The sequence below is a fragment of the Dendropsophus ebraccatus genome, chromosome 8, assembly GCF_027789765.1.
Source record: "Dendropsophus ebraccatus isolate aDenEbr1 chromosome 8, aDenEbr1.pat, whole genome shotgun sequence".
In the NCBI taxonomy this organism is placed as follows: Eukaryota; Metazoa; Chordata; class Amphibia; order Anura; family Hylidae; genus Dendropsophus; species Dendropsophus ebraccatus.
In genome coordinates this window covers 117467034-117493796 of record NC_091461.1, presented here as the reverse complement: position 1 = coordinate 117493796, position 26763 = coordinate 117467034, and the positions used below count along the sequence as shown (strand labels likewise).

Genomic DNA, 26763 nt, shown 5'->3' with positions numbered 1-26763 from the left:
GGGGGCAGCCATGTTTACCTTATACTATGGCAATAAATATCCGATTGTATATACTATAAGAGAAGAGGAGATACTACGGTGGACGCTCCGGGATATGAAGCTAAACCAGTGTTTACAATGGGGAAGGTAATGGGTGGTAATGTATATAATACGAGCGTAGAGGATAATGTTATATTTCATCTATACCGTCTAATGAAACGATAAATTCTGCAATGTATAAACCACAACACAATATAATGTAATAGATAGAAACTTTTTTCCATTATTTACTTAGGATACAGGATCCGGCTGCAATATTAATGCAATTTAATTATGGCTGCCATTGAAATGAATGGAAATGTTTGGAGAAGGAGTCTGAACTTTTCCATTTCATTGTCAAATGTCCCTTCATGGAGCAGAGAACCGATAATTGACAAGACGGTCAGGAGATGGATTACGAATCTGTACAAATTTTCCGACAGTTCGGGTTCGCACCATCCTGAACAATCAGCATTTGAATCTAGAAGATAGATGCAGCCCAAGGACTGCCGCCTGGAACACATGGATACAACCATAGGCTTTCGTCTGTTTTCTGAAACATTGGATCCAGAGTCCTCGCCATAGGAGGTCTGAGTTATAAGCACATGTACTGGCGGCTATTATAGCTATTATTACATATCCGAATCATTGAACGGCATCAAGCTAATTTTTTATTTCTTTTTTTATCATTATTAAACATTGCTCCGGACCATCGAAGATGATGGTAGCTCAAAAGGTTGGGGACCTCTACTGAGCTAAAGTTTGGACTATCTCTTAAAGAAGATGTACCATCCTCTTTAATATGACCCACTGATAGATCGGCACGGGGAAGCCGGTGCCGCGGTCTGTTTTTCGAACTGTGACCCGGTTCGCGTGTAGGGCGCCGTTCTATCCACGGGTCCTGGGTCGGTGCTGACACACAGGAGGCGGGCCGTCCCGCCCCCAGTGGTGGGGAATTCCCTCCCTTCTATGACATGGCTCCCTTAGAATCAATAGAGCCGCCTCATAGAGAGGAGGAAATTCCCTCCCACTGGGACCGTGGATAGAACAGCGCTGTACACGGGAACCGGGCCACGGCACCGGCTTCTCCGTGACAGCGCCGATCTATCAGTGGGTCAGATAAAAGAGGATGTACCTGATGGAACATCCTCTTTAAGCTTTTGAATGTTTATTATTGTTTTCATTACAATGTTGGCCTGTACATGGGATCATCCCCCGTCTACACCATTTTCTTCCCTGATGAACCTGGTTTTATATGTCAGGGGAAACTTGTCTTGCTCCCTGATGAACTGGGGGAAATACTTCGGAATCAAGTACACTTATTGGGTATTCCGACTGCTAAGTGTTATTACTTTGGCCGTTTTAGGCTGTTGATATCTGTGTTCTTACTCGTACCTGACCCCCTCCCACACACACACTTTAGGGAAGATTTAACAAACATGGTGTAAAGTGAAACTGGCTCAGTTGCCCCTAGCAACCAATCAGATTCCACCTTTCATTCCTCACAGACTCTTTGGAAAATGAAAGGTGGAATCTGATTGGTTGCCGGGGGCGACTCAGCCAGTCTCACTTTACACCATGTTTGATAAATCTCCCCCTTTGTGTTTTGTTACTTTTTCCTTCACTTTACTTCAAGGAGGGGCCGACACTGTGCTTGGTTCCGCCCTATTAAGAAGGTGGTTACTCCAAAAGGCAGAGAAAGATGGTGGGACCAAGAATAGTGTTGCACTTATTCCTTCCTTTACCGTTTTACATAGTCACATACATATGTTCCCCCTTTTTCTGGGACTTGTCTTGAGGAGAGTTTCTTTTAGTCTTTATACCTTGTTTTTTAAGTGTCTCATATGTTTTAGGATTGTGGTCTTTTGATTTTTTTGTGTTTTGTTTTTGCCATACTTGTGGTATTGTAGGTTTTCAGTGTGATTAGACCTGTTACACTGTATATACAGAGATTTAGGCTACAGTCACACGTCAGTGTATTTTCAAGGATGAAATTCTTGATCTGCACTTTTTTCTCTGCAATCCGAAAAATATCGTCCGTATGGTGCTCCGTATTATGCAGATTCGATATAAATGCTATAAAATGCTGTCATTAGCTGTCCCACCCACCCAGTAAAGGGGTTATCCAGCGCTACAAAAACATGGCCTCTCTTCCCCCTCTCGTCTCCAGGTCAGGTGTGGTTTTCAATTAACCTCCATTTACTTCAATGGAACTGAGTTTCAAACCCCACCCAATCTAGAGACAAGAGTGGTGCAAAAGTGGCCATGTTTTAATAGCACTGGATAACCCCTTTAAATGGTGATGTCACAGAATTGCAGGAAGCAATTACAGATGGTTTAGCGGAGCGCTCAGGTGTTTTCTGTAAAATGTGGAGGATCCCATAGACTTCTATTGGAGTGTCCGTACCCAATCGGGGACCGAATTTCAACCTGTCCTATTTTCTTTTGCGTTGCGGATCTGCAAATTTACAGTCTGTGTGAATAGCGCCATAGAAATGAACGGGCTGCATTGTTTTCTGATCAGCAAATACTGATGAAAAATACTGAGGTGTGAATGAGGCCTTAGTGTGGTGGATGTAAGGTGGAAGGATCCAGGATAACCGCGCTGGAATGCAGTGTATATGTGGGTATAGGGGATGCGTAGCGCAACGTACAGGTGCCCCATGTGATTTATAGGGTTGAGCATGTTTTACACAAAGCATATGATGAGTTAATCTGGGAGGGAGCGGAATGCTCTTCCTTGCGTGGGGTGGGACAAGTAGAAAGCATGCAGACTGCCCTGCAAGTTGTAACCAGCAGCTCTCCCCGCACCACTATAGTGTGATCACCCAGACGGGAGCTTCACTGTGTCCATCCAGCACCATGTCCTGGGCTCCATATCTACTAGACCAGATGCTGCCCATGCATCTACCTGCACTGGACACCTGCAGCAACCAAGAGGGCATCTGATCGGAGACCAGTCCAGCCGTGAGTAACCCAACTTTCTACAATATTCCAACCTAACCGTCCATAGGAAGTAATGAGCATGACTTATATATATCAGGCTTCCTTCTATACTTTATAACTGATGGACTCTCTAAGTCCACGACTCTTAAGACTTGTGCTCGGAGTCGGTAGACGTTGCCAATGGATGACACCATTTTAACACCAGCAGCGATTCAGCAGGTACTGCCCAATGATCTAAGTGTTTAACATGATGTCACTAGATATCTCTGCAGGAAAGTTTATTTTTAGGTAATTTTTTATTTTTGAAAAAATGTGGGGGGGGGGGTCAAATAAGCAAGAAGGACATGCCCTTACTGGACTCGTATAAGATGCTTCTGATGGATCAGTATAGATAAAAGGGTAGGGAGGGAGACTTGAGTTGACTCCTCGCCCAATGGATTTGAGAGTCAAGTTGTGATCTGTCATAAGGTTATTAATGTTTTAATTAAAGAGGTACTCCAGATACTTTTTTTCTCTTTCAAATCGCCTGGTGTCAGAAAGTTATATAGATTTGTAATTGACTTCTATTTAAAAATCTCCAGTCTTCCAGTACTTATCAGCTGCTGTATGTCCTGCAGGGAGTAGCGTATTCTCTCCAGTCTGGCACAGTGCTCTCTGCTGCCACCTCTTTCCATGTCAGGAACTGTCCAGAGCAGCAGCAAATCCCCATAGAAAACCTCTCCCGCTCTGGACAGTTCCTGACATGGACAGAGGTGGCAGCAAAGACCACTGTGTCAGTCTGGAGAGAATACACCACTTCCTGCAGGACATACAGCAGCTGATAAGTACTGGAAGACTGGAGATTTTTAAATAGAGGTAAATTATGAATCTATATAACTTTCTAACAGTTTTTGTTTTGTTTTTTGCCTGAGTACCCCTTTAAAATGTATTGATTCCTATGTTATGTCAGATCTAGAGAATCAGTCAAATAGTCGGGATTATGGAATATGGATATGGGTGGATGATAAAGTCAACAAGAATGGGTTGATAAATGGCATCTGACTTACAAAGTGACTTGTATATTAGTATCTGAATGATTTATAGATCACATGAATGTCACTATTACATGTACCTGCAGTGATGTCAGGATTCTCCTCCCAGGTAGAATGCGGCTCTGTTACTTCATTGACTCAGGGGGGCCCATGTGTGAGAGCAGGGGTCAGAGGTCACTAATACACACAAAATTGTGTAAAACCGGGAGGACTATGGATTTGGGGAACAAGCAGGCAGCAGACTGGATTGTAGCAGCTAGTGTCAGGCAGCTGCCGCTAAAGCAAAGAAGATCATGGGATGTATCTAAAGCAGGGATGGGGAACCTGTGGCCCTTCAGCTGTTGCAGAACTACAATTCCCATCATGCCCGGACAGCCAAAGCTAAACTTTTGGTCGTTCCTGGTTATCCAGGATAAGAACAGGCATAGCTACTTTCTTGTAAAAACAGCACCACCCCTGTCCTTAGGTTGTGTGTGGTATTACAATTCAGCTCCATTCGCTTTAGTGGAGTTGCAATACCTCACCCAAGTGGTTATGTTTTTTTCTAAGCCTGGACAACGTCTTTAAAGGGGTTGTCCACCAATTTTTTTTTTTTTTATTCAAAATCAACTGGTGTCAGAAAGTTATATAGATTTGTAATTTACTTCTATTAAAAAAATCTCCAGTCTTCCAGTACTTATCAGCTGCTGTATGTCCTGCAGGAAGTGGTGTATTCTCTCCAGTCTGACACAGTGCTCTCTGCTGCCACCTCTGTCCATGTCAGGAACTGTCCAGAGCAGCAGCAAATCCCCATAGAAAACCTCTCCTGCTCTGGACAGTTCCTGACACAGACAGAGGTGGCAGCAGAGAGCACTGTGTCAGACTGGAAAGTATACAGCAGCTGATAAGTACTGGAAGACTGGAGATTTTTTAAACAGAAGTAAACTATGTATCTGTATAACTTTCTGATACCAGTTGATTTGAGACCATTTTTCTATCTCTGGAGTGACCCTTTAATACAGTCATACCCATAATGCCCCAATAATTGCACCCATAGGATATTGTATATTGAGTTTCCAGCATGTTTGGTAACCACGATCCATGTTCGGGTCTTATCCATAGCTCCTGTAATTGTAACAGTCATGGCCGGCGTTAGGGGGGGGCAAGCAGGGCAAATGCCCAGGGCCCCCATCCCCCAGGGGCCCCCTAACGCAGTTCCAGTAGGAGAGGAGAGCACAGGCAGCGTCCTGCAGCGTCTGTCAGTGATCCCCGGCTGCTGCCATCAGGGGTCAGGCAGAGGCTGCAGGACGCTGGGCTGGTGTCTGCTCCGTGTGTGTAGCTCCCCCTCCCCCTCCCCGTCCCTCCAGCTCCTCTCTGCACGTGACTTCCTGCTCTGGTGTGGAGCTGTCGGGACGATGGAGGAGAGGGGTGCCGGGTGAGGATGACAGCTGCTGCTGCTGCTGCTGCAAGGTACATGAGGGGGATGTACCACTACACCCAGCATGCTAGAGGGGGTAAGTATACTGTACATGTAGTGTGTAATGTGTATGAATGTAAGTGTATAATGGATGAATGTAGTGTGTGTTACATGTCCTGTGTATAGTGTATGGGCTGGATGGTTTGTATCTGTATAATGTGTTTTCATGGATGTGTGTGTGTGTGTGTATATATATATATATAGCTGTGTGTGTGTATATATATATATAGCTGTGTGTGTGTATATATATATATAGCTGTTTGTGATTGGGTGAATAAATCCTCACTATACACTACTGGAGTGCCGTCCTCGTGTTCAATTTTTATATATATATATATATATATATATATATATATATATATATATATATATATATAATGGTGTGTGTGTGTGTGTATATATATATATATATATATATATATAATGGTGTGTGTGTATATATATATATATATATATATATATATATAAAATGGTGTGTGTATATATATATATATATATATATATAATGGTGTGTGTGTATATATATATATATATATATATATATATATATATATATATATATATATTAGTGTGTGTGTATTAGCACTGCTGACTCCAAGTGTTGAGGTGAATAGACTGTATATAGGAGCTGCAGCCATTCTCTGGCCTCATCAGTCCTATGTAATTGCTGCAGGTGACCACTGAGGCCGCTGATTGGCTGCAGCTCCTATGTATATAAGGCAATACGGTGAGAAAAAAAAATAAGGTGGTATTCAGTCCTTAGGTGGTGGTCACTGTATGGCGGTAATATTGGTCTGTATATAGAGTCATTATGTGGCGGTCACTCTTTGGCATTAATATTGCTCTGTATATAGTGTATATATAGTCATTACTGCCATAGATTGACTACCACATAATGACACTATATACAGACCAATATTACCGCCATACAGTGACCACCACATAATGACTATATACACTATATACAGACCAATAGTACAGCCATAGAGTGATCGCCACATAATATTGGTCTGGATACAGAGTCATTATGCAGTGGTCAATCTATGGCGGTAATATTGGTCTGTATATAGTGTGTATATAGAGTTATGTGGCGGTCACTCTATGGCGGTAATATTGGTCTGTATATAGTGTGTATATAGAGTTATGTGGCGGACACTCTATGGCGGTAATATTGGTCTGTATATAGTGTGTATATAGAGTTATGTGGTGGTCACTGTATGGCAGTAATATTGGTCTGTATATAGAGTTATTATGTGGTGGTCAGTCTATGGCGGTAATATTGGTCTGTATATAGAGCCATTATGCAGTGGTCACTCTTTGGCAATAATATTGGTCTGTATAAAGTGTCATTATGCGGTGGTCACTCTTTGGCATTAATATTGGTCGGTATATAGTGTATATATAGTCATTACTGCCATAGATTGACCACCACATAATGATATTGCCAAATTGCCGCCATACAGTGACCACCACATAATGACTCTATATATAAACTATATACAGACCAAAAGTACAGCCATAGAGTTACAGACACATAATATTGGTCTGTATACAGTGTATATAGAGTCATTCATTATACAGTGGTCAGTCTATAGCGGTAATATTGGTCTGTATATAGTGTATATAAAGAGTCATGCGGTGGTCACTCTATGGCGGTAATATTGGTCTGTATATAGTGTATATAAAGTCATTATGGGGCGGTCACTTTATGGTGGTAATATTGGCCTATATATAGTGTGTTTTCTTCAATAACGGTATGGAGGTAATATTTGGTCCTGATTATAGTGATTTTTTTATTTTATTTTTTTAATGCAATTCATATAAATAGTTCTTGTGTTTACACCACTAGCGGCAGTCCTGGCATGTAGTGGCAGTCCCATAATGTAGCGGCAGTCCCAGAATGTAGCGGCAGTCCTGCCATGTAGGGGCAGTCCCATAATGTAGGGGCAGTCCCATAATGTAGGGGCAGTCCCATAATGTAGGGGCAGTCCTGGCATGTAGCGGCAGTCCCGGCATGTAGCGGCAGTCCTGACATGTAGCGGCAGTCCCGACATGTAGCGGCAGTCCCGACATGTAGCGGCAGTCCCGACATGTAGCGGCAGTCCCGACATGTAGCGGCAGACCCATAATGTAGCGGCAGTCCTGGCATATAGCGGCAGTCCCGGCATGTAACCTTCTGAACTGAGTAAGGGCCCTAATACATGGAGCGAAAATTGTCCGAATCAGGACGCTATCGCTCTGAGAGGACACTGGGGAACATAATCAGGTAGTATATATCACAGACAAGGCCTGAGGACACCGGGGGACCTTAATCAGGTAGTATATATCTTTATTGTTTACTATATACAGCAAGGATTGCACACACATCACTAATGATATACTGTATATATACACATAGGGGGGGAAATTTATCAAACATGGTGTAAAATGAAACTGGCTCAGTTGCCCCTAGCAACCAATCAGATTCCACCTTTCATTACTCACATTCTAAGTAGGTGGAATCTGATTGGTTGCTAGGGGCAACTGAGCCAATTCTTCTTTACACCAGTTTGATAAATCTCCTCCATAGCTTTTGCTGCATCATAAAAGAGCCATGTAGTAGGCTCTCTAAGCGAGCTCCATTCTACCAGATTGGCGCTCGCTTCTGCGGAATATCAGGCCGTGTAATACGGCCTTAAAAGTGGCCGTACACTTCCAATAACTGCTGGCTGAACAATCCTTCAGCTGACAATTATCTGTCCCATCCGGTCCCGTCCTCCCCATACACAGAAATTTGGCACATCTGAGTGTTCCTGTGTTCTCTATGAGAGGGGAAAGCCATAGCCATACAGATCTGATGCCGGCTTATCTCTCTGAGAACAAAGAGGTTGGGCGTTGATTTTCCATCAAGCTCGACCCCCTATGTCCACTGATATCATCTGTCAGAGGACTGTCCAGAGAGCCCCATACACCTTACGCTGATGGCCGAACCCACCAGGAGCAACAGGTACCACCAACAAAAGAGTAACATGTATGGGGACCTTAAATTGTTGCTAAAATATTTCAGCATTTGGGGCCCCACCTTTAACTTTGCCCAGGGCCACATCTAGTCTAAAACCGGCCCTGGTAACAGTGTTGCTGTAATATCTTGCCCATGTGCCACCCTATGTGCCAGCCAATGCCAGTCAAGGGCACCAGAAGGAATGTCCATGTCTATTCCAGCTCTGCATTCTATCTCTTCCTTGTAACTTCTGACACATTTCAGCCGCTTGGTTCAGACTGTGGGAATTGTGTCACTACACACCCATCTGTGCACCGAGCTGAGAACATATAATTACCAGCATGGAGCCTCCTTGTATTTCCCTGATAGGATCGGAGAGTCTGATGGATTCAGGGTGTAGGATGACTCCAGGACACTATTCCTAGATTTCAGTACGGATAGACTGTAGCCATTACTATAGAGGCAGACCGCGCGGCTGCTACAGGGCCCCCAGAGATATGGGTTCCAGCCCCTGCTGTTCCTATCAGTTGTTATTATTATTATTATTATTATTTATTAGCAATCAGATTGGCCCCATCTGTCCTGGTCGGCCATTAAGGTGAACAAAAATGGGATAATTGATGAATTGAGAGCATAAATGTAAGTTGGATGACAGAGTGGAACATTAGGGCTGTGCAGAATAGTGCAGATTTATATTGACTTGTCCCAACTTGGCTCAGGATCTGGTGGTGTACATCCTTGTGCTCTCAGAGAACTTAGCTCAGCACCTAGATCTTGTGGTTTGCATCCTTGTGCTCTTAAAGACCTATGCTTAGCATCTATATCTGGTACTTTGCATCATTATGCTCTTAGCAAACCTAGATTAGCACCTGGATCCTGGGATCTGCATCCTTGTGCTCTTAAAAAACTTAGCTCATCACCTTTATCTGTGGTCTGCATCCTTGTGTTCTTAGAGAACTTAGCTCAGCATCTAGATCTGGTGCTTTACTTCCTTGTCCTCTTAGAGAACTTAGCTTAGCACTTAGAACTGGTGCTTTGCATCCTTGTACTCTTAGCAAGATCCAGCACCTGGATCTTGGGATCTGCATCCCTGTGCTGCTAAAGGGCTAAGCTCAGCACCTAGATCTGGTGGTCTGCATCCTTGCACTCTTAGAGAACTTAGCTCAGTCTGGTGGTCTGCATCCTTGTGCTCTTAGAGAACTTAGCTCAGCACCTAGATCTGGTGGTCTGCATCCTTGCACTCTTAGAGAACTTAGCTCAGTCTGGTTGTCTGCATCCTTGTGCTCTTAGAGAACTTAGCTCAGCACCTAGATCTGGTGGTTTGCATCCTTGTGTTCTTAGAAAACTTAGCTCAGCACCTAGATCTGGTGGTTTGCATCCTTGTGTTCTTAGAAAACTTAGCTCAGCACCTGGATCTGGTGGTCTGCATCCTTGCACTCTTAGAGAACTTAGCTCAGTCTGGTGGTCTGCATCCTTGTGCTCTTAGAAAACTTAGCTCAGCACCTGGATCTGGTGGTCTGCATCCTTGTGCTCTTAGAGAGCTTGCAGCAGTGTGATCAGAGCGGATCACTGGACCAAAAAATCCCCACAAAGAAGTATCAGCGCAGAGGTACTGTATTCCTGGCATATGTTTGCGCCCAAGGATCATCAGACAGTGTAAGCAGGATGGTTCATTTTATTGCAATGCATTTTGGCCTGATACATATAATACAGGCCTTTCTCAAGCATCTATCAAGCACCTATCCGGTATTATCGGGCCCCCATCGGCCCGTGTAATAGGACCCTTAGACATCTTAGCGCAGCACTAGTGATAAGCGATTACTGTTCGATTGAATAGATAGTACGCCGTATATTCAATAAATATTCGATAAGCGTTTAAATCCCCTTTCCCTGAGGTGTCATTGTTGACTTGGTGAACCTCCAAGTGGTCGAATAGATGTTTTTCAATAATCGAATACTTGTTCCCATAGACTTTAATGGGATCGAATAGTCGAATATCAGGGAGATATTCTTACGAATATTGAATATTTCCCTATTCGCTCATCACTACTCAGCACCTGGATCTGGTGGTCTGCTTCCTCGTGCTCTTAAAGAACTTAGCAACTGGGCCTAGAAGTTTTCATCCTTTTTTTTTTTTTTTTTAAACTCCATTTATTGAAAAGAGAACAGAATTATACACATGCAAAGTTGCAGGATATAAGCCAAATGACACGCACCAGAGTAGTAAGTGAGTACAGAAGCAGTCATGAGATAAAGCAGTAAGTATTCCAATATTGACAAAACATCAGTAGAATAAAGATTAGTATCACATGTAGGCGGAAAGTAGGTGAAAGCATCAGTCCTGCTGTGTGCCAATAGCAATAGGAATGTGACAGGAGAGCCCCTCCGATTACTGAGCTTCTCCTAAAGGTGGAGACTGGGTAAGAAGTCACAGGCAAATCACATGAAGCATCCCACCCAGAGAGTAGCTGAGCAGGACCTGCATCCTGAGAGGGGAGGGGGCCTGGGAGGATGATAGTTAGGGTCCTATTACACGGAGTGATCTAACGATAAACGATCGCAAACGAGATTGTTTATCGTTAACCTGAAATCGTTCACCATATTACACAGAACGATGGTCGTTAGATACGATCGTTATTGCGATCGTTTATTCCTTCTGATCTAAGGAAAACAATGGGCAATGTGCTATTACACTGGACGATTAGTGAAAAAATGCGGAATTACAGCTAACGATAATTTTAGGTTCAGATCTAAATTGACATACGAACGATTTTTCGATCGTTGCATGCAATTACACAGAACGATATAAATTCGAACGATATAACGATTTTTCGCACGATAATCGTCCCGTGTAATAGGGCCCTTAGGGTATTATGGGCCATAAAGAATGTTTTCAGTTTGCACCCCTGTGTTCTTAGAGAGCTAAAGGCCCTACTACACGGAACGATCATCGGATGTATACGGCTGATATCGGCCGTTACGGCCGATAATCGTCCTGTGTAATAGAAGGCAATGATCGGCCGACATGAACAATGTCAGCTGACTGTTGCAGTCGTCTGTCTTTTAAAATGTTGAAAGACAAACGACTCATAAAGCAGCGATCTGCTGCCATCGCTCCGTAGAATAGGAGCAGCGGGAGCAGACCGCCGCTATATGCTATGGGATGCCCAGACAATCTAGCGATCACCTGAGCGCCGCTCACCGCCGCCGCATGCAATAGCGGCGACAGCGAGCGGGGAACAGCGCTTGTTTGCTCCTTGTGTCGCCCCCGTGAAATACTGCCTTTAGTTCAACAGCTATACTTCATAGTTTGGTCCTTGTGTTTCAGAGAGCCTAGGACTTTGTGGTTCACATCTTGGTGTTTTTAGAAAACTCTGCACATAGACCTAGTCATTTGCATCCTTGTGTCCTCAGAAAACTTAGTTCATTACATAGACCTGGTGGTTTGCATCCTTGTATCCTAACTTAGTTCAGTACATAGACCTGCTGGTTTGCATCCATGTGTTCTCAGAAAACCTACAGTAGTTCAGTACATAGACCTGGTGGTTTGCATCCTTGTGCTCTTAGGAAAGCTAGCTCAGCACATAGACCTGGTGGTTTGCATCCACTTGTTCTCAGAAAACCATGCTCAGTACATAGACCTGGGGGATTTCCTCCTTGTGTTCTTAGGAAACATAGTTCAGCACATAGACCTGGTGGTTTGCATCCTTGTATCCTAACTTAGTTCAGTACGTAGACCTGCTGGTTTGCATCCATGTGTTCTCAGAAAACCTACAGTAGTTCAGTACATAGACCTGGTGGTTTGCATCCTTGTGCTCTTAGGAAAGCTAGCTCAGCACATAGACCTGGTGGTTTGCATCCACTTGTTCTCAGAAAACCATGCTCAGTACATAGACCTGGGGGATTGCATCCTTGTGTTCTCAAAGAAGTTAATATGCTAATTACATAAGTTACTATTTGGATTATTTTAAGTTGTGTTATCACATTTGCGTTCGGAATATGTCCATAAGAAAGTTCCCATTTCCGCCCTGATAGCTGCATGATGTTGCTAGGGTTGCTGGCAATGTAAATGGAGTGATGGGTCAGCACATGCTGCACTCCTTCCTCATGGAGCTGCTGGGGATAGCTTAGTACTGGATTTGGCTATCCCCGTGGCTCCATAGGTATTGCATGGAGCAGCCGAATTCAGGAGCTAATCTCTATGTTCCATTCAGCGGGGAGAGTCAGGTCCCCATTTTAGCAATTGCAGGGGGTCTGACCTTTGTGGATAGGGGATACGGTTCTATCACAATGGAATACCCCTACAAGCTAACTGTATTGGATTTCTATTCCTTTAAAGGGGTTGTCCAGCGAAAAACTTTTTCTTTCAAATCCACTTGTTTCAGAAAATGTTATAGATTCGTAAGTTAAAAATCTCCAGTCTTATCAGCTGCTGTATGTATTATGTATTATTTTCAGTCTGACACACTGCTCTCTGCTGCCACCTCTGTCCATGTCAGGAACTGTCCAGAGCAGAAGAGGTTTTCTATGGGGATTTGCTGCTGCTCTGGACAGTTCCTGACATGGACAGAGGTGGCAGCAGAGAGCACTGTGTCAGACTGGAGAGAATACACCACTTCCTGCAGGACATACAACAGCTGATAAGTACTGGAAGACTGGAGATTTTTAAATAGAAGTAAATTACAAATCTGTATAACCTTCTGAAACCAGCTGATTTGAAAGATAGAGATAAAATAGTTTTGCCAGAGTACCCCTTAAATGTAACACACTGTACTCCCCATCTGATTCTTGTTGACATCTTTTTAGTGTTCCTAGTTGAATTATAAAACATTACAAAATAATTCTACTGAAAATGTGTTTCATAGAGCGTTTTTCAGACGAGATGGCGCCGGGCAATGTCATCTGGCAAAACATTATTTTCCTGATTTAATCCCTTTAATAAAATGATGCAATGGCAGCTATTGTTAAATAATAAATAGTTGTGCGATACAGACCTCTCTTATTAAAGGGGGTGTCTGTCCCCAACTGGAAATCACTGGTCATCCACTTTTATCAGGAAGGGAAGTCCTTAATGTAGTATTACAAGTACGTTATTCCTATGAATGGATGGTTATGATATATGTGGATAGGCCAGGCCCACTAGGCCAAGACATTAATGCACAGGTCTTACATTGGGAACCCCTTTAAAATAAAGGTAACGTTTTTAATGTATATAAAACAGATGACAGCACTGACAGATATATATATATTATATATATGAGCCATGGACATCTACACACTATGGCCCAGGAACACAAGACGTCTCCCCTGTGTTCTGACAGCTCTCATTTCCCTATAGGACACCGAGGCTAATAGGAAGTGGTGTTCTAGGCTATCTCCCATATCACTCGCATAGACTTTAAATATATAACACACATGACCGCCACTCCATTCACACACTCTGCTATTGTGCAGGACACACAAAGGCGGGGAGGGGGCGGTTATTGGGGGCATGGGACCTATATTGTGAATAGGATATTAATATCAATTCTGAGAAAACCCTTTTAGGGTGTGTAAGATACCAGGTTCCTGGGGAAAACACACAAAAAAAGGACAGTTTAAAGGGGTTGTTCACTTTTTTTTTTTTCTTTTTTTTTTCAAATCAGCTGGTGCAAGAAAGTGCCAGAGACTAGTAATTTTACTTTTATTAAAAAACCTTAAGTATTATAGTACTTATCAGCTACTGTGTGTCCTGCAAGAAGTGACATAGTGCCACCTCTGTCCATGTCGGGAACTGTCCAGAGCAGCAGCAAATCCCCATAGAAAACCTCTCCTGCTCTGGACAGTTCCTGACATGGACAGAGGTGGCAGCAGAGAATACAGACTGGAGAGAATACACCACTTTCTGCAGGACATACAGTAGCTGGTAAGTACTGGAAGACTGGAGGTTTTTTTTAATAAAAATAAATTACAAATCTCTGGCACTTTCTGGCATCAGTTGAAAAAATTTTTTGGTGAGCAACCCCTTTAAGCGGGATAAGGTACAAGACTGACAAGACTACCGGTGATAGTGATGTTGTGACGCCAGTGCTAGTGCAGCGCACAGGTGTGATGTTGATACCTGCTTTAGTGTGGCTGGATGTAATCCTCAAATGGTCGGTGACCTGCCGGGCTGTGATGGGTCCCTTGGGCTCCTGTCACAGTAGTCCTGAGTGGCAATTGACCCACCCGGACTATCTGAACCGCCACCCACAGAAAGGGGGGAAAATAACCCAAGGTGTTTGGCTAGTGTATATAGGTGCTGGTGCGGAGGAAGAGATAACTGAGTCCCAGTGATATAAAAATAGAACAGCTTTACTGTACAGTCTCTTGGTCGTACAATACACTTTTGTAGAGAATAGATAAATCTTTACTCGGACTTTAGTACTTGAACTTTTTTATGCTGAGGAGATGCTTAAAGAGTTGAACGTAGAGTAGAGCAGCGTAGAGAATAGTTTGTCAAGAGAGTTCTAACCCATGAACTCTGTACAATGTACTCTGCCGGAACTAGAGAGAACACTTGTAGAGTGAGAAGTAACTTGTACCTGTATATAGACTGTAGTCTGACCACATTCTGCCCTACAGTGTCGAGTGACTCGTCCTCCTAGGGTGATACAAGCCCCAGTCGTGGTTACCTGGATGAAGCTAAGTTCCTGGGGGTGTCCCAGTTACATGTACTGCGAGATAGGATACGTAGACCTCCTGGTAGCTTTGTCCTATGCAGGCTAGTTCCTCTTTTGTATCAGGATACTGCCCTGCACTTTTACACTGGTTCTCGGCGTGAGCTAGGATGTTTCTAGACTCTTCTCCCTTGTTAGCACTGCATAGTAGATATAGTATAAGTACTGAAGGAAGTGGTTGTCTCTAGCTGCATCTGTATATACACGTCTTTGACTCAACCAACCGAACATGGGGGCTAACTAACTCCTCCTCCTGGGTTGTGTGTGTGTGTTTGTAGAGAGCAAGAATAGGGAGAAGAAGAAAGAGCATCTCCAATAGGTCAGCGTGGAACACATGGTACTACAACAACATTAACCCATTGATAACTTCAGCTGTGCAAACAAGAACAGAGGCGTATAACAGACACTGACATCTAGTGATGAAACTATAGAATACTACCTTCATCACTACTCAACCTGGAGTGAGAACTTTACGACAGATGCCTAAGGCACCTAACAATGGGACCCCACAGATATGCTCCAATAATATTCTTTCTCTCTCTGTAGGATGCGGGGGCCCGTTCAGGATGAACACCTGCCACTATGATAAACGCATGGACTTTTTCTACAATCAGAGCAATTCGCAGACGGAAGACGACTGGACAGGAACCAAGCTGATCTTGTTGTTCTGTTTCGGGGCCTGCTGCTGTCTGTTCATTTTCATCTCTAACATGCTGGTCATCGCGGCCGTGGTCAAGAACAAGAGATTCCACTATCCCTTCTATTACCTTCTGGCCAATTTAGCGGCGGCGGACTTCTTCTCGGGGATTGCCTACGTCTATCTAATGTTTCATACGGGGCCAGTGTCCAAAACACTAACTGTACACAAGTGGTTCCTGCGCCAGGGCCTCCTGGACACCAGCATGTCGGCCTCCCTGGCCAACCTCTTGGTCATTGCTGTTGAGAGACACATATCCATTGTCCGAATGAGAATTCACAGCAACCTGACAAAACGGAGAGTGACTTGTCTCATTCTGCTCATATGGGGGGTGGCCATTTTTATGGGTGCCGTCCCTACCCTGGGCTGGAATTGCATCTGTAACATAACCACCTGTTCCTCCCTTGCCCCTATCTATAGTCGGAGCTACCTGACTTTTTGGACGGTCTCTAACCTGGCTGTTTTTATAATCATGGTGGTAGCGTATCTAAGAATCTACATGTACGTACAATGGAAGACCAACGTGTTATCTCCGCACACCACCGGCTCTATAAGTCGACGGCGGACTCCGATAAAGTTGATGAAGACCGTCATGACTGTGTTGGGTAAGGCCGCTATATTCTTCATGTGGCTAATCATACATCTGGCTGTGTCTTCTATAGGGCTCATAGTTTATGCAGAGACATTCGCACAAGGTGACTTTATAGGAAAATGGTTAAAGGTATTTCCACCAGCTTCATACCTTGTACCGAGAAGATGATGGTTACTAGAGATGAGCGCAACTGGAGCATGCTTGAGTCGGGTCAAGTCGGCATTTGAATAAGTAGGATGCAGTCCTAAGGAGTCCTGGAAACTATGGATACAACCATGGGTTATAGGCAGTATCCATGTCTTCCCGGACTGCCTAGGGCTGCATCCTACTTCTTCAGCCAACGGTATTCAAATGCCGAAGGATCGGTCTCAAACATGCTTCAGTTGCGCTCATCTCTTTGTACTCTTTATGTAAATTGGGTCTGGCCAAAAGATGATCAGTAATAGTGCCAGAGGTTGGACTCTCACCAATTAGTTATTGATGGCTTATGTGTGTTATAGAGCATCTATGGAAAAAGTTAAAGGGGTTGTTCCACCAAATAAAGATATGCCCTATCCTCAGGGCCCTGTTCTTGAGATCACAGGGGTCCCAGCAGTCAGATTCCCCACAATCTTGAGTAGGGGGATCAGCAAATATTTTGTAGCAAGGTGCTTTTCATACCACATATAGCTTTTGTATCTATAAACCCCACAGATGGCAAAGTGTCATTTGCACCTCCATTTGGGTGTCTTACATAGGGGTTTCTGTTTACTTGCTGGATGGAACGGAGCAGCATCCAGGAACAGATCAAGCCTCCATATGGCAGTGGTCGGGGGAACTCCAGCATATACCCAACTGGACATTAGAAAGAACTGTCAGCGGGTTCATTTGCACTAATATGTTCTGTGTCCCTGTAGCTGCCTCCTCCTACCTTTATATGTTTCACCATTTTGAAGTTATTTAAGAATAATGAAATATGTAATTGAGCTTCTTGCGTGCACTGGGGCTGTTCCTCTGCTGTTTAGAGATTAAATATTGCCTCAAAACTACTCTGAACAAAACAGAAAGATATCACCAGTGATACCATTACATAATACCGCCACACCATAACCTCTATCACTACAACCCTATAACAGAGTGCAGTTACATCCAGTGACTCACAGGGGGCGTCTTCTCTGATCAGCATCTTTTACTTTTTTTTTTCTCTCCCCATCCAGCGTGGGCCACCTTTAAGTCTTCTCTCAGCTGTAAATCTGCTCTCCAGAATCTGCCAGAGAAACATTTTAGGGTCCAACATATACAGTAGTTAGGTCCCCTGTATCCCTATATAGTAGTTACACCCCTCTGTGTCCCCACAGTTTTAAGGTGTCCCTGTGCCCCCACTTAATTAGGTATGCTCTTCTCCTCACTCTTGTGGCCCCAGGCAGTGTCTTTCCGGAGGTCATAAGAGGCCGCTCTCCCTTTTCAGCGCCACAAAGAGAGAGCGGCCTCTTGTGACTGCAGGCAAGACACTGTGGCCACAAGAATGACTGACAGTGAAGGAACCATTGGCTCCTGCCCTGTCAGTGCTGTTGCTGCATGCAACTATGAATGCTCGTTACGAGCGCTCATAGTTATAGTTCAGAGCGGGCAGGCGGTGGCCCTGTCCGGTGGTCTTGGGAACAGAGCGGGACGTGGGGGCACCTTGGATGTCGGGGTGCTTGGTGCCCAAGACCGCTACTGCTGGTTAAGCTGGGTTCACACTACATTTTTGCATTCCGTTTTTTTCATCCGTTTAAAAAAAAAAAAAGAGGAAAAACTGATGCAAAAACTGATGCAATCGTTTGCATCTGTTTTGATCCGTTTTTCCATTGACTTCCAATATAAAAAAAATTAAAACATTGTTTTTTTTAACGTACACAAAAACGTATGTGTTCCCTTTTTTTTTCTTTTTTTTTTTTTTATCATGGAAGTCAATAGAAAAACTGATCAAAACAGATGGACACAAATGCATCCGTTTTTCCATCCGTTTTTCCAAAAAAGTAGTGTGAACCCAGCCTTAGGGTCCTATTACACGGGACGATTATTGTGCAAAAAATCGTTCTCGTTCAAATTTAAACGATAATCGTTCTGTGTAATTGCAGGCAACGATAGAAAAATCGTTTGTGTGTCGCTGATCGTTGATTTTAGATCTGAACCTAAAATTATCGTTAATCGTTTGCTGTAATTCCACGTTCTTTCGCTCAAGTTCCGCATATTTTTTCACTAATCGTTCGGTGTAATTGCACATTGTTCATTGTTTCGCTGGGATCAGAAGGAATAAACGATCATAATAACGATGGCAATAACGATCATCGTCCTGTGTAATATGGTGAACGATTTCAGGTTGAAGATAAACAATCTCGTTTGCAATCGTTTATCGTTAGTCGTTAATTGTTAAAAATCGCTCCGTGTAATAGGACCCTTAGATAACTATATAACGTTTCTTTTTATTATACAAACAATAGCTTTTATTTGCTTTTACGATCACTTGGCACCGACTTCCCGATCCTTCACACAAAGCCGCAAACACTTTACTTCCATGCAATTTACAGCTCCATTTCTTTTTATTGTTTTGCTACAGTGTTATCTCTCCATTGCATAATGTACTTATCTCCTTACAGGCAAAGGCCGAGCCCATTTCTTATAAGTCTATACCTGCTAATTATTAAGACAAGGCTTAATGGACCAAAATGAGTCAGTGACCGGAGCCTGGACTCGGCCTAGAGACTCATTTCTTACTCTGGTTATGTCGGTGATGTAATGTGGTCAGTGACTGTATCCCATGTTTATGGCTTATTTGCTGAACTGACATGAGAAGCAGGAGGAAGTTTAAAGGGGTACCCCGATGAAAATATTTTTCTTACAAACCAACTGGTTATACAGATTTGTAATTTACTACTATTTAAAAATCTCCAGTCTTCCAGTATGTACCAGCTGCTGTATGTCCTACAGGAAGTGGGGTATTTTTTCCAGTCTGACACAGTGCTCTCTGCTGCCACCTCTGTCCATGTCAGGAACTGTCCAGAGCAGTGGTAAATCCCCATAGAAAACCTCTCCTGCTCTGGACAGTTCCTGACATGGACAGAGGTGGCAGCAGAGAGCACTGTGTCAGACTGGAAAAAATACACCACTTCCTGCAGGAATAAGGTTTTCATGGTAATCATTTTTTTAAAGAATTTTTGGTGACATTTTTTCTAATTTCCCATTTTTCTATCTATATTCTAAAATAATCCTGAGATCTTGCAGTTTTCATTCTCACCACTGGGGCTAAAACTAAGCTGAGACTTCCTGTTGTGTCTGTGGTGATAAGGAGGAGGCTGCTATAAAGTGATCTGTACAGCATTGCAGCGTCATGTGACACCAGTAGATAGAGAAGACAATAACTGCTCCCTGTGGAATTTTTATTTATTTTTTCCTGTTCATTGTGCAGGATAAATAATATTATTTTATTAAAAAACTTATCAGTACTAGTTATGCTTATTCATTTATTTTCTTGATAAATTGTAAAGTGGGTAAAATGTTTTAATGAAAAAAATTTTGTTTGTTTGAAAAACTATATTTTTTTTAATGTTCATTATTTAAACTAAAGTACATGTACAATGCAGTGGTACTATATTGTAACATATAGTAATCCAGTTCCTCTTACACCCTCCTAAAGCCCTAGTTCAGATTCGCCTCCTACAATTATTTTGTAGGGGTCCAGTCAGAGGCCAGAGAGGACTAATTACTAGGGCAGCATGGTGGCTCAGTGGTTAGCACTGTAGCCTTGCTGCGCTGGAGTCCTGGGTTCAAATCCCACCAAGGGCAACATCTGCAAAGAGTTTGTATGTTCTCTTCCTGTTGGCATGGGTTTCCTCCCACATAAAAAAACCAAAACATACAGATAGGTGAAACGCTTAATAAAAACATTATTATTATTATTATTATTTACTATCATTATCTAACCACTTAGATGCCATGGTTGCTATTGACTGCTGCATCAAGGGGGTTAAATGGCTGGAATCAGAGTTATCTCCTTTAGCTGTTACTTGCAGTTAGAACCTAAGTGTGATTGGGGGTTGCTCATCTCCAGTCCTGATCCCACTCTATATGGACCTCCGAAAATTGGGACAAGCATGAAATGTCGGGAAGGGGTTAAAGCCAGGTGACACGGGTCTACTATCACTCCATTCATTTCCTTATTAAGATCAAACAAAGAACAAAACCTTTACAGTATGTTATCTTCTATTTCTGTGCTCAATGTCTGAGAAGATACGGCAGGCGTCTATGTAAAGTACGGGGGTCACGGCAGACGCTGCGCTCCGGATTGTTTTTGTCACGTCTGCACTCGCCTCCTTTTAAACGGAGATAAACTTCCTAATCTCCAGAAATCATAGACAACATGTTATCAGAACTCCATACCATGTCACAATACAGATAAATCCATGTACGCCGGAGACAGTAGGGGCAGGTCTGTTCTGTAGTCTCACTGCTCTTACAGTAAAGAATCCCCTTCTATATTATGGGAAAACGTTCTTATCTCTATAAGTAGTGGATGTCCAATTTGTCACAGTAAGAGACCCAGGTATAATAAGATGATGAGATATATATATCTCCGTACTGTCCATGTAAAAGCACATCCTTGCCATTTGCGTCTTTGATGTCTCTTTTGATACCATTTGTCATCTCACCTTGGTTTGGTAATTCTACTCTGTAGGCCGGACTGCTAAAACCCTTTAAAGGGGAACTATCAGCAGGTTAGACGAATCTGAGGAGGTTACTGAGAAGGAAGGTATGTGTCTTACCTTCCTCCTCGGTGATGGTCCGTGCTGTTAGTTAGGGGTAAACACTGCGACGACCCTTAGGAGCAGTGCCGCACTTTTTAATGATAATCAATGGAGCGGGTGGGCCGGATGACGCGGCAGTGCTCTTAAGGGTTCTCCGTAGTGGAGTTTACCCCGACTAACAGCGCGGGACCAGCAGCAAGGAGGAAGGTAACAAAATTCCCACAAGCCACCAGGATCCATTACTGCTACATTCATTCTCTATAAAGCTGCTCAAGATATGAGTACAGCCACCTTTGGCAGCTCCATACAGAATGAATGGAGCATTAGAGGACATGGACGGCTTCTTTCTTTCATTTACCGCTGGGCATCGTGATATCTTGCTCACCGACGTGTAGGTTGGGAGCCGACTCTCATGCGGTAGGCTGGGTGTTTGTGCTCTCGTTTCCTGCTCCTCTGCATTCGCTCGTGTTGGGACCTGTAGAGAGTTTTGCCACTTTCTTCATCGGAGTCATTATACAAAAGATCAGAAACTGGAAAAACTCCCTTTTCACTGGGAGCTTTGAAACTCCTCATCAGATGAAAGGATTCAGTGCAAGGCTGGACGTATCAATGAAGTCTGTACAAGCCGAGAACTGTGCATGTGTCCTGCAAACACGGAATCACATTTTACCCATCTTTACTGAGTAGATTAGTTATGGTAACCTGTTCCTTCCTGTACAGAAGTGTGGAGCATGACTGTGCATAAATCCTCCATCTTGTACAGTATAATTTTTTTTTAAAGGGGTTGTCTTAGGAAATCCTGTAGTTAAAGGGGTACTCCAGCCAGGACCCCAATTGCTGGGGAGGGGTTCTATGAAAACAATTACATCTACTTACCTCTCTGGCTCCAGCGCTGCCATCCAGATCCCCCTGCTCTGGTCCTTAGCCGCTTACTGGTCTGAGATGGGACTTGACATGGGCAAGCCTGCTCAGCCATTCTGTTGCTCTAGCTGGTCCTGCCTCTGCTGCTGAATGGCTGAGCAGGCATAAGACGTCACATCTCAGAAAGGAAGTGACTGGGTGGGATTCCGGTGGCAGGCAGGAAGGTAAGTATACATCCTCATACTGAAAGAATGGTTTGGCGATGTATAATGTTTACCCGGGAGGCCAAACTTTTCGAGTTTGACAACACTCTCTGTACAGCATATGGCTGTATTCATGTTTTCCAGGACTCTTTAGGGCGGCATCCAGCCTCTGCAGCTGCTGGGAGTCAGATGCTGAGCATTTGGGTTCGGAGAATATTTCCGACCCCCAACAGTTCAGCCTCTCCGTTCAACACTAACACAGTGTGGTGTAACCGTGCCAAGTCCATTGAGTTAATGCCTACTAGTGACTATGGTAGGTCCATTTCCGACCATATACTGTTCGTTTGCGGGACTGTGGCTGCTTGCCCTTTAGAACCCTATGCTTTGGCATCTAGGTTGAGGCCATATATAGATGATATGATTTCGGATGTAGAGTAGATTGTGGATCATTTATAGTAATTCTAAGATCTCCTCCTTGTATCACCAGGTGCGTTTGTTGTGTGCTGGACGCCAGGGATGGTTGTTCTTCTTCTCGATGGCCTCAACTGCACTTCCTGTGGCCTACAGCAAGTCAAACGATGGTTTCTTCTTCTTGCCCTGATGAATTCAGTCATGAATCCCATCATCTACTCCTACAAGGATGAGGAAATGTGGAGGACTTTCAAGAGCATGATGTGCTGCTTTACATACAGGGGGAAGCGACGGTCTTCCAGGTTTCCATCGACGGTACACAGCACGCGAAGCAACGATACCGCCAGTTATTACCTAGAAGATCTCGCCAATCAACTACCGCCTGAAAAAAGTGCCGTAACGATATAACAAGACATCCCAACAACCCGACATTACCTTATTAGTTTTTTTCCCTATTTATATCGAAATGAAAGACTGTCTTGTGGAAAATGGGGGGTTGTATAGTGTAACGTATGATAAAGGAAAGAGAAAAGGGATGTCCATGAAATTGCCCTCGGAGGACAGTACTGATGTAAATAAAACAATGTTTGGTTAGTGAATATTAGAATTTTTTTTTGTAAGATATTATTCATATTTGAATGTGTTTCATATGTTAGTATATTTTTCATCTCAGGTAGAATATTTGCATATAGATGACTTTAGATGGGATGACCCAACCGTCTGACGGCAAGCAGTAGGGTGGTCCATAGGAGTTAGGGGCCTATTCCATGGAGCGATAATTGGCGGAATTGCCCCGATTCGGCCGATTATCGCTCCGTGGAATAGAGAGAATGATCAGCTGATGATTGTGTCATCGGCTGATCGGTCATTTAGGTTCAAACCTAAAATCATCTAAACGATTGTCGGGCCGTGGAGTAGGCCCAGTAAACGAGTGCCGATCTAGCAGATCGGCGCTTGTTTACATCGTTGATTGGGCCCTGCTCGGCCTGTGGAATAGGACCCTTAGCCAGTTTAGGGGCCAGTATTGATGATCAGCTGATGACAGTACTAAGCGTTGACCATAGGCAGGGTTGAGCAGACCTGTCAAACTGTTTGGGCTCATCAACGTTCTCTGAACCCAAATGCTTGGTGTTTAATTCCTCGTGCCTGCAGAAGTTAGATGTCGTCCTACAGCTGTCAGGAAAACATGAAAACTGCCTATTGCCTATGGCTGTATCCATGTTTTCCAAGACTCACTAGGGCGTCCAAGACCTGTAGCCATGGGGAATCAAACACCAAGCATTCGGGTTCAGAAAGCGTTGATGAACCAAAACAATTTGGCAGTTCAAACGGTTTAATAATAACCATAAGGAAATACATATGGAAGAAGAAGCTCAAGTGGTTTTTACAAGGCAAAAGGAGGCCCAACTCAATGGTCAAAGTAACTATATGGGGTCAAGGTGGGGGTAAAACCACCAATGGCAGTATATAAGAGGGCCATTTTAACCTTTTTTTATATGGCATCCCTCTGTACTTTTTGGTGACTAGCATTGAACAAATATGTAAAGGGTTTGGGGCATTGACCCCAATCAATGGTATATGGAGCCCATGAAATTTTGGTGGAGGAATTGTGGTGTAAATCTTCACAGGGCCCTCCATCTCTATTGGCAACAAAAAAAAGACGATGGGGTAAACCGATGATTATGGTGGCCTAATTCTAATGTGCTGGACCCCTGTCATGGGAGGGGGGCTTGAGAGATTGGGCGCCAGAGGAGGTCACGGTTCTTGTATAGAACTCTTCCATTTTTCTTTCTTACTTAAAATTACACAATATTAATGTCCCGGCTTCCTGTTTATCCCCGACTATATAAACTATAGGCCAGTGTATATACAGTAACATCTATTAACGTGACCTAAGAAAGCCATGTTGTTTTAGATTGAGGGATGATGGGATCTAATCCTATTTAAAACGGCCATATGTGTATCCAGTCTGGACGTTCCTCTATGATTGATCACCATGCTGGTCCGCTAAGGTTACAAACTACTGAGGAGTGGCTGTATCATTCTTTTCCTTAATAAAAGTTTTAAAATTTGTCGTCTAGGACATCGAGAATATACTAGAATATATTTATTATACTTGAAGTGAGGGTTAGATAGGTACCTGTATAATGGTGACTTGATAATTCTTTTAAATGACACATTCAGCTTTACTTCATCAGCATAAGACTATTGTTCGATGCTATTACAGTAGAGCTGGGATGGGGAACATTCGGCCCTCCAACTGTTGCAAAACTACAATTCCCATCATGCCTAAAGCTTTGGCTGTTCAGGCATGATGGGAATTGTAGTTTTGTTGTGACCCGGGGCGCTTGATGCTGGTGTTGCTCTAGCCGGTGGGCTCTGGTGTTTTGGGGGGCAACTTGTCACGGTGGCCAGAAGTGGTAGTACCCAAAGGTAGTATAGGAGCCCCTATCTAATAAGTAACAGTACTCCGCTGGGATGTGTCTTTATAGTTTAGAATCTTGTAGAACTTCTTGTACTCACGTTTAGATATACTTTGGGTATCTGCCGCCTTCTGCCTACACAGTCTTGGTGACTGACCTGTGTGGTAGTACGAGTGCTAGGCCTCTGTCTCTAGGTTGAGCTAACTAGTGAGGGTTTCCCCACGTAGTCGAGTGTTGTCAGTAAAGTACTTTAGCTTAGCGCATTTTTGCTTTACTGGGGATCAGTCCCTCTTCCTTTCCTTTTGGGGTGCTTGTACAGCGTAGACAAGGGCGATCCTGTTTTCTGGTTACCCCACTGCTAAGGTAGCAGCACATAACTACTGTTGGTTTCTCTCTGGCACTAGAACTCTGTGTTGGACTGGCCCACGAGAGGACTTGAGGATCCTCCTGTGGGCCCCCAGCTTTAGAACCTGCACTAACACGACTGACATATAATTTCTCACTGGTTCTTCATTGGTGGGCCCCCAGGATCATTTTCTCTGGTGGGCCCCAGATACCCCAGTCCAACACTGCTAGAACTCACTCCTGACTAAAGCTAAGATGGCTCCCAACCACACTGAACAGGAAATCCCTATCCTTATATATGGTCATGTGACAGGAAGTGTGAGAGAGAGAAGGTAGAAGTGTACAGCGTGTAGACACAGTTAGCTAGGCTGTAGACAGGGAAAGTGAGACACCTAGTGGCTGGAGTGGAAATCCCAGCTGACATTACTTGCTTGTGATACCTGAGAGAGTTACTTTACCTGGGTGGTATAAAACTTAGGGAACCACCTGTGGTGGGACACTACAGTTTTGCAACAGCTGGAGGGTGGAAGGTTCCCCATCCCTGCGGTAGATGATCATGCCCAAGCCCCATCTGGGATATCATGTTTACAACCTGATTCCGTACATAGAGTCGAAGCAGATACCGACATATGTAATATTGTGGATGCGAGTTACCCTCCGATGACTACAGCCAGTATCTAATTTATTCTTAAAAAAACACAATATTCTTACGGTTTCTTGAAGAAAACTCTTAACATTTTGGCTTTGAACGTATAACTGTAAATTTTTTTTTAAAATTGTGTATCTTTACTGTATGTTAAAGAAATTATACTGGAAGGATGTTTGTGTTGTGACAATGTTATACTATTAGCCTGTTCAGTGGATGATGTTCCCTCTAACATGCATGGCTTCCATTATGTCATAGCCCTCACCCATACAGGGAACATGTCCTTCCTTGTCTACCATTATTGAACTGCCCGGGACTCGCCCCTATGGCAGAAGAATCCGATATGTCCGTGTTTCAGATGGTTGCGATGTTAGCGACATTGCCTAAGGGGTCACTGATGGCTTCTCCCCACCCGACAGCCTTTATTGATAGATCTCTCCATATACCCAAACAAGGTGAGATTTATCAAGGCTTGTAGTCATGAGGGCGGAGAGAAGATGTCAGGGACCGCCCTCATGACTAGTTCAGGCAGCATGAAAATGATGACAGATTTACCTTTTAAAGGGGTTTCACAGGATGTAAGGGTACTATTACACGGCCCAATAATCGTTTACCGATGTCCTAGCAGCCCTTGCTAAACTGGCATACATTACCTATCCCGGCTGCAGGGCTCCTCTTGCGCTCCATTTC

General features: G+C 43.6%; 1 protein-coding gene across 2 annotated transcripts; it reads left to right on the top strand.

Moving 5' to 3' along the window:
* Positions 1-1615: 1615 nt before the first annotated feature.
* Positions 1616-26763, top strand: LPAR3 (lysophosphatidic acid receptor 3). 2 transcript variants are annotated; one of them, XM_069981537.1, is made up of 4 exons: positions 1616-1694; positions 2838-2985; positions 15676-16431; positions 22736-26763. In XM_069981537.1, the coding sequence occupies exons 3-4, from the start codon at positions 15696-15698 to the stop codon at positions 23065-23067; spliced, it is 1068 nt and encodes a 355-aa protein (XP_069837638.1). In that variant the 5' UTR covers positions 1616-1694; positions 2838-2985; positions 15676-15695; the 3' UTR covers positions 23068-26763. The 2 variants fall into 2 exon arrangements, with proteins under 2 accessions (XP_069837638.1, XP_069837637.1); XM_069981536.1 differs by lacking the exon at positions 1616-1694 and adding an exon at positions 1705-1723.